This window comes from Microcebus murinus, chromosome 18 (genome assembly GCF_040939455.1).
Source record: "Microcebus murinus isolate Inina chromosome 18, M.murinus_Inina_mat1.0, whole genome shotgun sequence".
NCBI classification, from domain to species: Eukaryota; Metazoa; Chordata; class Mammalia; order Primates; family Cheirogaleidae; genus Microcebus; species Microcebus murinus.
Genome location: NC_134121.1, coordinates 41,951,922 through 41,968,208, shown reverse-complemented (window position 1 = coordinate 41,968,208; position 16,287 = coordinate 41,951,922). Strand labels below are relative to the sequence as shown.

Here is a 16,287-nt window from a genome sequence, read left to right as displayed (position 1 = left end):
TATCCATTCATCTGCTGATGGACCCTTAGGTTGATTCCATATCTTGGCTATTATGAATAGTGCTGCACTGATCCAAAGTTTTTAATGTTTAAATAGCTTTGCAGTGGTATCCTAAGCAGCATTGAGAGAGTGTAGACTCCAGAGCAGTGCTGTGCAGTAGAACTTTGTGTGACAATGAAAATGTTCTTAATATGTACCATACAATATGGAAGCCACTAGCCACATGTTCTGCTGAGTGCTTGGAATGTGGCTGGTGTGACTGAGAAAGGAAATTTTGTATTTCAATTAATTTAAATTTAAACAAATAGCCACATGTGACTAGTGCCTGCTGTATTGGATAGTGCTATATTAGTATTGGTAATAGACCTAGAACAGTGCTCCCCAAACCTTTTCTGTAAAGGACCAGATAGTGAATGTTTTAGGCTTTGAGGATCATACAGTCCCTGTTGCAACCCTTCAACTCTGCTGTTGTACAAAATTAACCAAAAACAGTACTTAAATGAGTGTTCCAATAAAACTTTATTGATGGACACTGAAATTTTAATTTCATAAAGCTTTCAAGTATCATGAAATAATATTCCTCTGATTTGTTCTCAACCATTGAAAAATGTAAAAAACAAAGTTGCTACGAATGACATTATTTCATTCCTTTTTGTTGCGGGCACAGTGAAAGCCCTGACTTCAGCATTATAGTGTATCCATGTAACAGAAACTTTTGTACAAAACAGACAACATACCTGTTCTCGTGGAGCTTACATTCTGGTGGGGAGAGACACATAAAAATAAAATGAAAGATGGTGATAATGAAGAAAAACAAAGCAAGATAAGAGCAAAGAGTGACAATGGAAGATGACATTTTATATAGGATAATTAGGTAAAGCTTACTTGATAAGGTGACATTTAAGAAGACACCTGAATGAAGAGAAGTAAGCCGGGTGGCTTCTGGGGGAGGAGCATTACAGTCAGAGGGAATAGCTGGGGGCAGGAGCACTCTTTACCTGTTCAAGTATTGGGAGAGATGGAGAAAATTGATGAGGTTAATATTTCAACAAAATTAACCCACTCTAAGATTCTTCCATCATTTTCACCTCATATGTATAAACATCAATACAGGAAACTATGTATTTTCCTTCCTTCTTTCCTTCCCTTCCCTCCCTCCCTCCCTCCCTCCCTCCCTCCCTCCCTCCCTCCCTCCCTTCCTTCCTCCCTCCCTTCCTTCCTTTCTTCCCTCCTCCCTCCCTTCCTTCCTTTCTTCCTTCTTTTTGACAAGGTCTTGCTCTGTCTCCTGGGCTAGAGTGCAGTAGCATCATCATAGCTCATTGGAAACTCAAAATCTTGGGCTCAAGTGATCTTCCTGCTTCAGCCTCCTGAATAGCTGAGACTACAGGCATATGCCACCATGCCTGGCTGATATTTTTTCTTATTTTTGTAGAGATGGGGTCTCACTATGTTGCTCAGGCTGGTCTGGAACTCCTGGCCTCAAGCGATCCTCCTGCCTCAGCCTCCCAAAGTGCTAGCATTATAGGCGTGAACTACTGTGCTGGTCCTGTGAAACTATATTTTTATCAAAGGCAATATAGGGACCCTTTCTACTTAGCTTTCTAGATCATTCTTTTGGAAAATATTTTAAAGCTGTGTTGACTGCCTACACATTAAAAAGACCCCATCAAACTTTTTGTGGGTTTTTGTGGGGGGGGGTAGGAAGTGTAAAGAAATTATAAAATGATTAATTAAAAACTAAAAAGTTCTTGCTGCATTTAGAAATATTGAACAAGCTGGGAATTCCTTCACCATCAATCCACTATTATCTTTGAATGGGCTTCATGTTCTTGTAAAGATCTTTAAGTTTAGGGAGAAAATGTATTTCCATCTTTTTTGGCCTTGTGTTTTAAGTATTTCTTAGTACTTAAGAACAACAGTCATGTGGCCTGACTATAGATGGTTTTAATGACTCTTTTAAGTTATGAACACTAAGGTAGTCAGAATTGCTGTCTTCATTTAGAAGCTATACTAAGTTACTTCTGGTGTTATTTACGATACACTGAGGGTTCTTGAAAAAATATTGAGAGCTATTTAAATGTCACTGTCAGAGGGTTTAAAAGGTTCAGGGGACCAGGACTTTTTGCCTTTAGTTCACCAAATCAAAAGCCACCTTGCTGTGTAGTCACTAAAAGATATTCCCACATAAAGGTTGCTCATGTGAAACCTTTGAGCTAGTTTTCTTTATTTTTTTCCTGTTAAGAATCCTTTCAGTGTGCAGTTGAAAGTTTCAGTTAGCAGTTTTTTTCGACTTAAAAAAAACCAGCACTATCAAACTTACAGAAAAGTTGCAATACAATCAAAAAACTATTTTTTTCACAGAATTTGAGAGTAAGTTGCTGACATAATGCCCTGTAACCCTCAAATACTTTAGTGTGTATGTCCTACCTTCTCCTAGGTAACCACAGTATGACCATCAAAACCATGAAATTGACATTGATGAATTACTGCTGTTTAATCCTCAGCCCCCATCCAGGTTTCTCCCTCATGTTGTTTACTGCAGGAGATTTCAGTCCAGAATCACGTATTGCATTTAGTTGCCATGTCTCTTCACTCGCCTTCGGTCTGGAACAGTTCCTCAGTCTTTCATGACATGGACACTTTTGAGGATTACAAACCAGTTGCTTTGTGAACCATCCCTCAGTTAGAGTCTGTTTGTTTCCTCATTGATTCATGTTATGCTTATTTGGCAGGAGTATCACAAAAGTGTTGCTGTGTTCTTGTCACTATCAGGCAGCACATAATTTTCATTTGTCTCGTTACTGATGTGATCACATGTAACTTTGCTCAGTTACAGTGGTGGCAAACAGGCTTCTCCACTATACAGGTACTCTTTTTTTAAAAATTTATTTTAGTGTATTATGGGGGTACAAGTGTTAAGGTTACATATATTGCCCATGCCCCTCCCCCCTAGAGTAAGAGCTTCAAGTGTGTCCATCCCCCATATGTTGCACATCTTACTCATTGGTTGTATATACCCATCCCCTCCACCCCCTCCTACCTGCCCGACACCCGATAAGTGTTACTCCTATATGTCCACTTAGGTGTTGATCTGTTAATAACAATTTGCTGGTGAGTACATGTGGTGCTGGTTTTTCCATTCTTGAGATACTTCGTAAAATGGGTTCCAGCTCTAGCCAGGAATATACAAGAGGTGCTATATCACCATTGTTTCTTAAAGCTGAGTAGTATTCCATGGTATACATATACCACATTTTAGTAATCCACTCATGAATTGATGGGCACTTGGGTTGTTTCCACAGCTTTGCAATTGTGAATTGTGCTGCTATAAACATTCGAGTGCAGGTGTCTTTTTCATAAAGTGACTTTTGATCTTTTGGGTAGATGCCCAGTAGTGGAATTGCTTGGATCAAATGGTAGATCCACTTGTAACCAGGTACTCTTTTAACTTTATAATTAATACATATTTTTGGAGATAAGCACCATATGCTTATCGCATTTGTCATCAGATTTTCAGTTTATTCTCTTATTAATAAGAATGGACTCAATAGTATCTGGTTTTGTTCAATGGGTTATAATCTAATACTATAATTATTATTTTGATACTCTCTCATCCCAGATTTGGCTAGAGGAAACCCTTTCAAGATGACTTCTATATCTTTTTTGGAGACAGGGTCTTATTCTGTTGCCCAGGCTGGAGGGTAGTGGCACAGTCATAGCTCTCTGCACCCTCGAACTCCTGGGCTCAAGTGATCTTCCTGCCTCAGCCTCCCAAGTAGCTGGGACTAAAGGCACACACCACCATGTCTGGCTAATTTTTTATTTCTTTTTTTCTCTTTTTAGAGATGGGGGTCTCACTATGTTGCCTAGTCTGGTCTTGAACTCCTGGGCTCAAGTGCTTCTCCCGCCTCAGCCTCCTGAATCACCGGGATTACACACACGTGGCCAACTTCTATAACCTTTTAAGATATCCACCTCATTCTGTGAGCACTTCCTTGCTCCTTGGCACAGCAAAATGTTCCAGACTTATCTTGTATTTTTCCTGTTCCAACCCTGGAACCAGCCACCTCTCAAAGGAGACTCGTTCCTTTAAGTAGAGAATGATATTTAGAAGTTAATATCTGGATGCTAGAAGCTGTTGTAGTGTCACTGCTCTTGGAAACCCTCAGTGGACAAGGCTAAGGGTATAGACCCATATGCACACATTTACATCTATATTTTATATCTTTTTATATATAATGGAAGCCATGAGTTCATGCCAGGGCCTCCAATTCCAATACAGTACCACAGGTTTCCATATTTGTAACTCTCTTCTCTGACAGAGAAACCTGGCTCTTATTATCCTTATTATATTTACTTATTTGCTCAATCCACCTTAATATAACCAGTCCTCCATTGCTGCTGCCATCTCCTATTTGGCACAGATGCTTTCTTTGCCTCATTTGGCCCTGACCCCCCATACCATAGCCTCCACTTTGAGTGGACATGCTTCTCCACTGCTTGGACTTTGACATCCTGATGCAAGAATGCCCCTAAAATATGGGTGCCCTCTTCCCCCTACTCAAGTTTTGGCACTTTTCCTTGGATTACTCTGGTGCATAGAAGTTCTTCTCATTCCATTTGGGCTCCATGCTGCCAGCCCCCACTCTCCTAATGTGAGCATCCCATTCACCCTTTTTAGGCTCTGAAACCCCACACCAGACCTTCCCCATAGATGCATAGATGTCCTTGTTATGCCCAGGCTCCGACTTCCCATGCTAGCCTGTCCCTTAGCGTGGGCGCCCTCTTCATCCCTCTCAGACTCCAGCACTCTAAGTCAGGCACTCCCCCGTCCTCCTTACCTGTTCCGTCTCTGCCTTCCGATGCTGTCTGTCCCTCCATGCAGAAACCTCTTTCCCTCACCCAGACTGCCCACACTATGGGCGCATTATGCTGGTTGGTCTTCAGCAGCCCACCCTGGACTTCCCGCATTCCTCCTGTGGACATTCCTCTCACCCTGCTTGGGTTTTGATAATGAAAATGAAACATCAAAATTTATGAGATAGCCGGGCGCTGTGGCTCACGCCTGTAATCCTAGCTCTTGGGAGGCCGAGGCGGGCGGATTGCTCAAGGTCAGGAGTTCAATACCAGCCTGAGCAAGAGCGAGACCCCGTCTCTACTATAAATAGAAAGAAATTAATTTGCCAACTGATATATATATAAAAAAATTAGCCGGGCATGGTGGCGCATGCCTGTAGTCCTAGCTACTCGGGAGGCTGAGGCAGGAGGATCGCTTGAGCCCAGGAGTTTGAGGTTGCTGTGAGCTAGGCTGACGCCACGGCACTCACTCTAGCCTGGACAACAAAGTGAGACTCTGTCTCAAAAAAAAAAAAATTTATGAGATACAATTAAAGCACGCTTAGATGAACACTTGTAGCTTTAAATGCTTATAATTATTATAGAAAAAAAGAATGAAATCAGTCACTAAAGTTTCACCTAAGAGGCCAGAAAAAGAGTAAATTAAGTCCAAAGGAAATAGAAGGAAGAAAATAATAAAGAGAAGAAATCAATAACATTGAAAACTGGCAAACAATAGAGACAATTATGCAAGCCAGAAATTGGTTCTTTGAAAATATTTTTATAAAAACAGATAACCAGGAAAAAGCAATACAAATTAGCAATATAAAAAATGAAAAGAAAATATAACTGTAGATCCTATAGATATTAAAAGAATAACGAGCAAATGTTACAAACAATTTGATGCCAATAAATTTGACAACTTAAAGTGGAAAAATTCTTTGAAAAATACAACTTGCCAAAAATAATACAAAATGGAATTTTTAAAAATCAGAATGGGCTTATATCTATTAAAGAAATGAAAATTATTATCAAAAGAAAACTCCAGGCCCGAAGGGTATCACAGGTGAATTGTATCAAACATATAAAGAGAATATGAAATTAATCTCATCCAAGTCTTTCAGAAAAATAAAGGAGGAAGGAATACTACCAAACTCTGATACCAAAACCTAAAGAAGACATTAAAGGAAAGAAAATTATAGGCCCAAATTACTCACAAACATAGATGCATAAATCTTTAATAAACTAGGCAGATAAGGCAAACAAATTTTTTTTAAATCCTTAATATGCTATTGGTAATTGGAACCAGCAATACATAAAACAGAAAATATGTTATAACCAAGCAGGGGTTTATCCCAGGAGTGCAAATGATTTAATAATCCCAGGAATTTATCCCAGGTTTTGTCTCAGTATCTCTTATACTTTGGAATCAAAGTAATTCACCAAATTAATAGAATAAATGAGGAAAAAATATATAATTTCAATAGATGCAGAAAAAGTATTTGACAAAGTTCTACATTCATTTATGATTTCAAAAACTCTTAGCAACCTAGCACTTTGGGAGGCCAAGGACAGAGGATCACTTGAAGCCAGGAGTTTGAGACCAGCCTGAGAAAGAGCAAGACACTGGCTCTACATAAAAGTAGAAAAATCAGCCAGGCATGGTGGCACATGCCTGTAGTCCCAGCTACTTGGGAAGCTGAGGCAAGAGGAGCACTTGAGCCCAGGAGTTCGAGGTTGCTGTGAGCTAGGTTACTGCACCCTAGCCAGGCAACAGAGTAAGACCCTGTCTCAAAACAAACAAAGAAACTAACAAAAAACCCTTAGCAAATTTGTAATCGAAACTTCTTGGGCTCTATGGAAAACCTACAGTTAAAATCATAATTTATGACAAAATATTGAACATTTTCCTTCTAAGACTGGGAACAAGGCAAGGATGTCCACTCTCATCCCTTCTATTCCATTGTACTAGCAATTCCAGCCGTGCAATAAAGCAAGAGAAGAAATTGAAGGCATAAAAATTGGAAAGGAAGACATGAAATCATCTCATTTTGCAGATGACATGATTACTTACATTGAAAATCCTAAGGAATATACCAAACAACTCCATAAATGAATAAATTAATCTAGTAAGATCTCAGTATACAAGGTCAATATGCAAAAATCAATTATATTTGTATATACTAACTGTAAACAAAATATTTAGACTTCACTTATAATAACATCATAAAACATAATATTTAGAAATAAATTTAACAAAAAACATGTAAAACCTGTATATCAAAACTACAAAACATTGTTCAGGGAAATTGAAGAAGACCTAAATAAGTGGCGAGAAGTATCATGTTCATGGATTGCAAAACTCATTTTTAAGACTCAAACTGATCGATGCAATTCCAATTATAATCCCTCTTGAGTTTTAAGAAATAAACAATCTTATCCTAAAATTTATATGAGATTGCAAAGGATGTAAAGTAGCCAAAGAAACATTAAGAAGGAGAACAAAGTTGAAGGTTTACACTACCTGACTTCACAGCTTTCCTATGTAGCATCAAGACATAATGGTACTGGTGTAATGATAGATAGTATATCACTGGAGCAGAATAAAGAACTAAAAATTAAACCTGTACTCTTAAAGTCATTTGAGTTTTGACAAAGGCACCAAAGCAATCCAATGGAGGAAGAAAAGTCTTTTCAACACATAGTGCTGGAACAACTGAATGTCCATGTGGAAAATAATGAAGCTCAAATTCCGCCTCACACTTAGAAGAAGAAAATGTACTCAGTATGGATCATAGAGTGAAACATAAAAGCCAAAACTATGAAACTTATAGAAGAAAACGAGAGAATATCGTCACAAATTGGGGATGATAAAATTTTCTTAAGTAAGTTGTAACAAAGCAATATCCATTTAAAAATTGATACAGTAAACTTCAAAATTTAAAACTTGTGGATCTGGGAGGCCGAAGTGGGCGGATTGCTCGAGGTCAGGAGTTCAAAATCTGCCTGAGGGAGACCTCATTTCTACTAAAAGTAGAAAGAAATTAATTGACCAACTAAAAATATACATACAAAAAAAAAATTAACCGGGCATGGTGACGCATGCCTATAGTCCCAGCTATTCGGGAGGCTGAGGCAGGAGGATTGCTTGAGCCCAGGAGATTGAGGTTGCTGTGAGCTAGGCTGATTCCATGGCACTCACTCTAGCCTGGAGAACAAAGTGAGACTCTGTCTCTAAAATAAATAAATAATAATAATAATAATAATAATAATAAAACTTGTGGATATCAAGACACTATTAAATAAAATAAAACAAATAAGCAAGTCACAGACTAGAAGAAGATATTACCAAAATATATATCTGACAAAGGATCGATATTGATAATCTATAAAGAACTCCTAAAACAATAAAAATATACACAAACTAATAAAAATGAGCAAAAGACTTGAACAAGGATGATCATATCCCCATCTAATCATGAGAAAAACAAATCCCAATTGAGGGACAAAATTCCTGACCAGTACTCTTCAAAACCGTCAAGGTTATCAGCAAAACAAAGAAAGTCTGAGAAACTATCCCAACCAAGAGGAGCCTAAGGAGACATGATGGTTAAATCTAATGGGAGATCCTGGATGACATCCTGGAACACAAAAAGGACATTAGATGAAAACTAAGGAAATCTGAATACTTAGTAATGATGTATCAATATTTGTTCATTAATTATAACAAATGTATCATAGCCATATGTTAATAATAAGGTAAATTGGGTATGGGGTGTATGGGAACTCTCTGTACTATCTTTGCAATTTTTCTGTAAATTTAAAACTATTCTAAAATTTAAAAGTTTATTATTAAAAAAGAAATATCGTCGTAGTTTTATTCATAATAGCCCAAACTGGAAACAGTCTAGGTGTCCATCGACAGAAGAATGGATAAACTGGGATAGTCATATGATGGAATACTACTAAGCAATAAAAAAGAGTGAACAACAAACACCACAGGATGGATGTGTCTCAAAACATTATGTTGAGTGAAAGAAGCCTCAGGCAAAAGAGTTTATACCATATGTCTGTGTGATTCCATTTTTATAGAGTTCTAAAATAGGCTAAACTTGTCTATGGTGGAAAGAAATCAAAATAGTGGTTGTGTCTGTAGTATGTGGGTGGGGCTTGACTAGGAAGAGACATGAGGGAACTTTTCTGGGATCGTGACGATGTTCTGTATGTTGATAGGGGTTTGTGTTACACAAAAATATGCATTTTTAAAAACTCACTGAATGGTACACTTAAGATCTGTGCTTTCACTGTATATAAATTTTACCTTAAAAATCTTATAAACAGATATTGAATTCTAGTTAATAATACGCATGTGGAAGTGTTAGGAGTCAAGTGTACCGTTCTGTGCAGCTTATTTTGAAGTGCATCAAAGAATTAAGATTTGATGGCTGGATTGAGTGATTAATAAGTAGGAAAGGTATGTGATAAAGCAAAAATGCAAAATGTTAATTGTAGAATCTGATTGGTGGATATTGGGTGTTCACTGTGCAGTTCTTTTAACTTTTTATATGTTCGAGAATATTCACAATACAATATTTGGGGGAAGAATACATGGTATCTGAAATTCGCTCTAAGGGGACCCACTTTTTGCTTGTTGTTTATGGTGTAAGTATTAATAGATCTCTGACAGAACGTTCTTAGAGTAGCATTGCTGGATCAATACTTTCTTTCATCCTCCTTGAGACACTTTTAGAAAGAGTATTGAGGAGGATTAGTCCTGCTTTGAAAAAGGAATTTTGCTAAGTTTTCCAAAATGATATCCTTATTAAATTTGGAATGCTCAAATCTGTAGAAATGTACCCAAAGTAGCTAATATTTATAACCTCTTTCTTTTCAGATATACAACCTAATGTAGACCTGAAAAGCGCTCAGGAGCAGTCTGTGCCCACAGGTAACATGAGGTCTTTCCTCTCTATAAATATACCTTTACTAAAAATACCAAAAAAAAGGAACATGCTTATTCTGATTATATTAAAAATGCTATGGAAATGTGTTTTTTAAAAATGTGGTTGTCTCTTCTGATTAAAAAAAACTTACCCATTTTAGATCATGTAAGTTCTTTTTTTTTTTGAGACAGAGTCTTGCTTTGTTGCCCAGGCTAGAGTGAGTGCCGTGGCATCAGCCTAGCTCACAGAAACCTCAAACTCCTGGGCTCAAGCTATCCTTCTGCCTCAGCCTCTCAAGTAGCTGGGACTACAGGCATGTGCCACCATGCCTGGCTAATTTTTTATATATATTTTAGTTGGCCAATTAATTTTCTTTGTATTTATAGTAGAAACGAGGTCTTGCTCTTGCTCAGGCTGGTTTCGAACTCCTGACCTTGAGCAATGCACCTGCCTTGGCCTCCCAGAGTGCTAGGATTACAGGTGTGAGCCACCTCGCTCGGCCTTATGTAAGTTCTTTAGCATCATAGGGCCCAACCATATTCTGCCTAATGTTGATCACTGGGTTTTTTTCTTTTTTTAATTTTTCAACTGATTGGTTTGGATAAAGACAGTTTTTGTTGAATAATAGAGTAGCTTATGTTTGAATGACTTGTGCTGTTTGCTCTAGAAAAGTGGTCAGAAAATGTTTTTGTAAAGAGCCAGCTAGTAAATATTTTAGACTTTGCAGGCCACATATGGTCTCTGTTGCATGTTCTTCTTTGTATTTTTTATAACCCTTTAAAAATTTTAAAACTATTTCTACCTCCTGGGCCCATACAAAAACAGACTATGGTCAGACTTGGCCCTCAGGCCATAGTTTGCTGACTCATGCTCTAGAATATACAGTAAACATTTAAAATAATTTTATTTCCTAAAAATAACTTTTACATTTTTTTCATTAACTCACTTTGTTTGAATCAAAACTTATGTTATGTTACAAAATTTATCACTTAAGTGCCTTTTTGTATTACTGTGAGTTGTAACCTCATATTTTAATTGAATTTGAACCTCATATTAATTGTTCCGGTGTGCAATATATTTTACTCATTTCAGGCTTGAGAAAAGTGGACCACTGTCTAGATCAGTATCTTAGAGTTTATAGTCTATGCATTATAATATGCAGAAATTAGAAACTTTAGATATTCATAAACAAAAAATGGGTCCCTGTTGACCACATTTACAAGGCCTCTTAGTGATGGATTTTATGAAACATGTTTCCATTTCAGTCCTGCATTCCAGCAAATGTCCTGTTCCATGGGTTTGGTCATGGCTACTGCTGAAAGGAATGTCACTACAGGGTTCCTAGTCACCTCCCCTACTGCAGCCCTACTTAGATGCTCCATTATTCAGTGTCTTTGACTATTTGTTGCATTAATAGGTATGTAGTAAATATTCTATTGCGTACTGGGAAGGAGTTGGATAGAAAATGGGTGAATTTTCAGTTCATTTCTTCTGCTATCATTTTTTGTTAAGCTGCTAAGCTTATATGTGAGAATAATTGCAGCTAAATTGTTCCTTTTTTTTCTTCCAGTATTATAAGTATCTATTATGCAAAATTATATTTTCCTTAAACTTCATTTTTTATTTACTTATTTTTTATTTCAGCATATTATGGGGGTACAAATGTTAAGATTACATATATTGCCCATGCCCCCCTGCTCCCTCGAGTCAGAGCTTCAAGTGTGACCATCCCCCAAACGTTGCACATCTCACTCATTATGTTTGTATATACCCGTCTCCTCCTCCCCCCTCCCACCCGCCCAATATCCAATAAATGTATTTCCTATATGTCCACTTAGGTGTTGATCCGTTAATACCAATTTGCTGGTGAGTACATGTGGTGCTTGTTTTTCCATTCTTGAGATACTTCACTTAGTAGAATGGGTTCCAGCTCTATCCAGGAAAATACAAGAGGTGCTATATCACCATTGTTTCTTAAAGCTGAGTAGTACTCCATGGTATACATATACCACATTTTAGTAATCCACTCATGTATTGATGGGCACCTGGGTTGTTTCCACACCTTTGCAATTGTGAACTGTGCTGCTGTAAACATTCGAGTGCAGGTGTCCCATTTGTAGTGTCATTTGATCTTTTGGGTAGATGCCCAGTAGTGGAATTGCTTGGATCAAATGGTAGATCTACTTGTATCGCTTTAAGGTATCTCCATATTGCTTTCCACAGAGGCTGAACCTAAACTTGATTTTTAAATAAACAACTTTGCTGTTTATTTAAGCATGCTTTTATTATGTGCTCACTTTCACTTATAAACTGCCTTAACACTTTGTATTTCTTTTAATCCCTTCTCTGAATCTACCTTGCATTGTAACTGTGGGCTTCTCTTAGGTATATCTGCAAAGTCTGGGCTCCTTGAGGACAGGCATGATGACTTATTCATATCTCTAGCCTTGTCAGCATTTAGTAAATGTTCAAAGAAATAAAGTAACTTGGGGTCCAATTGTCCAATATTTTTCCACAGAATCACATTTATAATGTGAACAGAAGGGAAAATAGAATTTGCCATACAGAAGCTTACACCCTTCCTCTTAGGAGAGCATCTTTCCCAAATTTGGTCATGCCGGTGTTTGGAGGCTCAATATTTCTTATTATTACATATTAATATTTCTTGGTCACCAATAGCAGTGGTATCATGCTGAATATCATGAGCTGTACCAATGGAGGGGGAATTTTTGTCCAGAAGGAACATGAGTGCATTTTATTATTATAACTCAGGTGAGAGTTATATGTAAGAAAGTTGTATATATGGAAGGGTGTATGAACCCTGGGCATATTTCTGAACTTCAAGAGTTTTCATATATATATATATATCCCTTTTGGGTGTATATGAAGGGGGATATTCTCTGTCACTAAATGGTTATGTGAGGCTGAAAACTAAATGGGGGTCTACTTAATACATATTTATAAAAATCCTTTAAAGTTGATTGTAGGCCATATGCAGTGCCTCATGCCTGTAATCCTAGCACTCTGAGAGGCCGAGGGGGGAGGATGACTTGAGCTCAGGAGTTCAAGACCAGCCCGAGCAAGAGTGAGACCCCGTTTCTACTAAAAATAGGAAAAAAAATTAGCCAGGCAACTAAAAATAGAAAAAATTACCCAGGTGTGATGGAATGTGCCTGTAGTCCCAGCCACTGGGGAGGCTGAGGCAGGAGGATTATTTGAGCCCAGGAGTTTGAGGTTGCTGAGAGCTAGGCTGATGCCGCAGCACTCTAGCCTGGGCAACAGAGCAAAACTCTGTCTCAAAAAAAAAAAAAAATTGACTGCATACTTAAAACTCTTTTTGTCTTTTAGAAAGTCCAACAGTTTTGAATGACTACAATTTAACCAAACCTCATGAAATAGAAAATGTGGACAGTGCAGAAGGACCAACCAATGAAGATGAAGACATAGGAGGTGAGCCATAGTGTATAGACTAGGCACTGATGGTTAAGATATGGTTAAGGCCAAGAATGAAGAAGAAATAAGCTATCCAAAGAAAATTTGCATTTGTGGGTTTGGGTTTAATTAGGAGTGATTAAATTTTGTTCATTTCACAAATATTTTCATTAATAGTTATAGGATATCAGCAAATTTTGACAATTTAAGCTGATTATTTAGTGTTCAAGTTATATTAACTTCGTTTACAATATAATGTTCATTTTACTTTTTTGCATTATAAAAGTAATGTATGTTTATCAAAGAATTTTGTCTGGGGTGTTTTCTAACACCACAAACCAATTCTCCAATTGTCCGAACAATAACTAGATGTCCAACAATTCAATTCAATTCTGATACGAACTCCCAGTGTTAGGGCAGACCCCATAGGTTAGGGGCTCAGATGCACATTTTTGCCCCCAGTTCGGACACCAGTCTCAAGTATACCAAGTCCCCAGGTTACCTGAACTTCTGTCTGACTTGGCTACAAAGTCAGGGATTCCCACTCCACAGGTCAATAATTTGCTAGGGTGACTCACAGGACTTGTTATATAACCCATTTATTTATTCCTTTACTCTCAGCTACTATTCCTCCTTCTCTCTGTTTATACCAAACTTTGCAAGGAACATTAGGTTTGGCCACTGTGCTGGTCAAGATTGCAAGCAGCAATACTAATCTAGCAAGTACGTCTTCCTCAGTCCACCCCATCATACATGTGGGATAGAGTTACATAGGTACCAAACTAATGGCTGTTTCTACCACTAGGCAATATAGCTGCATTCATTGTTAACCCCAATTTGTCAGACAGCGCGAAGGCACAATCAGGCCTTTAGGAATTCTGACATAAAGGTTTAAAGCTATAGTTACAGTTTCTTGCGTAGGAATCATCTCATTTCTAGCACTTACGGTTGCAGCCCTGGTCCTGCAACTACTGCATCTAGCAAGAAAGAAAAGGTTGAAGTTATGTGTAGAAGGAAAAGAAGGATGGCCATCATAGCAGCATCCTCCTCCTTGGGAAGGGCTGTATAGTCATATCAGCATCCTCCCCCATCCACTCTTCCCTAGATCAGCCAGAAACAGAGGAATCTACCTAGTAGGGACACTCCCTTAGCTCATGTTGAGTGTGAGCACACACAGGTGAAAATGTGTAAACCAGGCCATCACGCCTGTGCTGCACCCTATTTTACATAACTAATGCTTCAGTTGTCTTCTGGAATTCTCTATCAAACTGTTCCTCTGAGGAGGAGATCTCTTTGCCCATTGTTTGACATTACGGGCTGTAAATAAAGAGTGTTCCTTGGTGTGAAGAAATGTGACTTGGCATCCACATTGGTGCAGTCTGTCCTGGTTCTTTCATGCTATTCTGACCATTTGCATCTACCACCACCAGGTAAGCAAAGCCCAGTGCAGAGTCAGTGTTTCTCCTTGTCAAAACCCATTTGTAGCCCCTCGGTCATTGCATTGGTTCCTCAATGCAATCCACTTGCCCCACCCTGTCTGCCCTATCCCGCTTCCGGGAATCTTCCCCATAGCCATCTGCAGTCTCTGTCTCTCTTGTTGGCAGACAGATGGTTTGTTGACATTTTGTGCTTCAGAGGGTGCGAGAGGAATATGCCCAAATTCAGCCCTTCTTCTGCATGACTGCAGCACCCCCCCTCCCGCCTTGTCTACTCATTTCACAGACCGAGGCGGCCACCTCAAGCAAGCATACCATGATAGCCACCCATTTGTTCCAATCACCTTCTGAACCTGGAAGGGAGTTCTTTTGTAGGGCATCTGCATGTCCTACTTTAATGCATACCTCAGATTCCTATCATGATTTCCATGACTGTGTCCTATATGGGAATCCCTTTTATAGATCATTTCCATTGCCATTCCTGCCATTGACCGTCACCCAGGACTCAGTAGACACTGAAACATAAGGGCATGATCATTGTTCAATTATTCTATCACTGCTGGGAGAACAGCAGATAATGCAGCCCTCTGAGCTGATTTGTTTTTACCTTCTTCAACAACAGTGACAGTTTTCCAAACAGGATGTTTGTCCATTTACCTTAGCACTGCCATCCACAAACTAAGCAGCTCTTTGTTGGTCAGTCAAAGGCTACTTCATAGGGCACTGTCCAAGTGATGATATAATGGAATCCAGCAGCTCCTCACACAGTTCCAAAGTCAGTCCTAGGGGATAAGAGGCTCCCTGCTCTGAGTATCTCATCCGCGCATTCCCCAGGTGGGAAGATCCAGCGTAAACTATTTTATTATGAAACTCTTCTGGGCACTGCCTTCCCCACTGGAGCATTTCTCTGACCCACCCAAGACATCATTGATATTTTAGATTTTAAGGTTATTTTTTGTCCTTCAATCATAGGGGCAGTTTCAATTAATGTTTAATAACAGGCTAGTAATTTCCTCTTAATTGGAAATTCTCTAGTCCAAAGTCCCCAGTTTTAGTCAGAAGCACTCACAGGCCTTTGCCTTAAGCCCTAGTCTACACTCCGCATAGAGTTATCACAGAGAATTTGCCCATACCACACTCTAGCTTCTCTTCTTCATTGCATAGGCTCAGACCATCTTATCTGTTCCTGGTTAGCATGTCTACTTAACATTGCTTGAAGGGTGGATTTTCATGCCTTCTGTTACATAGAAACAATTCTCTGGACAGACACGATGTCCATCTTCAGAATACATTCAGGTAAAAGAGACATGACCACTTCAGACATGTCAGTTTTCTTCCACACTTTTACCTCAATCCCATCAGCCCTTACATTTCTAACTGTAGTCTCCATTAGGACTTCATTGACAGGTTCTGGTTTTACAATACTAGGTAGGGGCGGTGTTCCCATAAAACTTCCAAGTAAAGGAAGCACAACCTCTTCCCAGACAGCCTGTTTAAACATTGTAATTTTCATCTGACTCTCCATCTTAATCCTATCAAGTCTTACATTTCTATTCATATAGTCTCCCAGTCTAACTGAAGCCCCTGTTAGGGCGTTGCCAATAGCTATGGGTTTTGAACCCATAGTATATGAGGCTTCC

The 16,287-nt window shown here is 38.7% G+C and overlaps 1 protein-coding gene across 1 annotated transcript in view; it reads left to right on the top strand.

Moving 5' to 3' along the window:
* IKZF3 (IKAROS family zinc finger 3) overlaps positions 1–16,287 on the top strand; it is a 96,355-nt gene that overhangs the window by 17,052 nt on the left and 63,016 nt on the right. The window contains exons 2-3 of the mRNA XM_012765887.3: positions 9,731–9,784; positions 13,128–13,229. Of these exons, the coding sequence (XP_012621341.2) occupies positions 9,731–9,784; positions 13,128–13,229 (156 nt within the window). The remainder of the gene's footprint in view (positions 1–9,730; positions 9,785–13,127; positions 13,230–16,287) is intronic.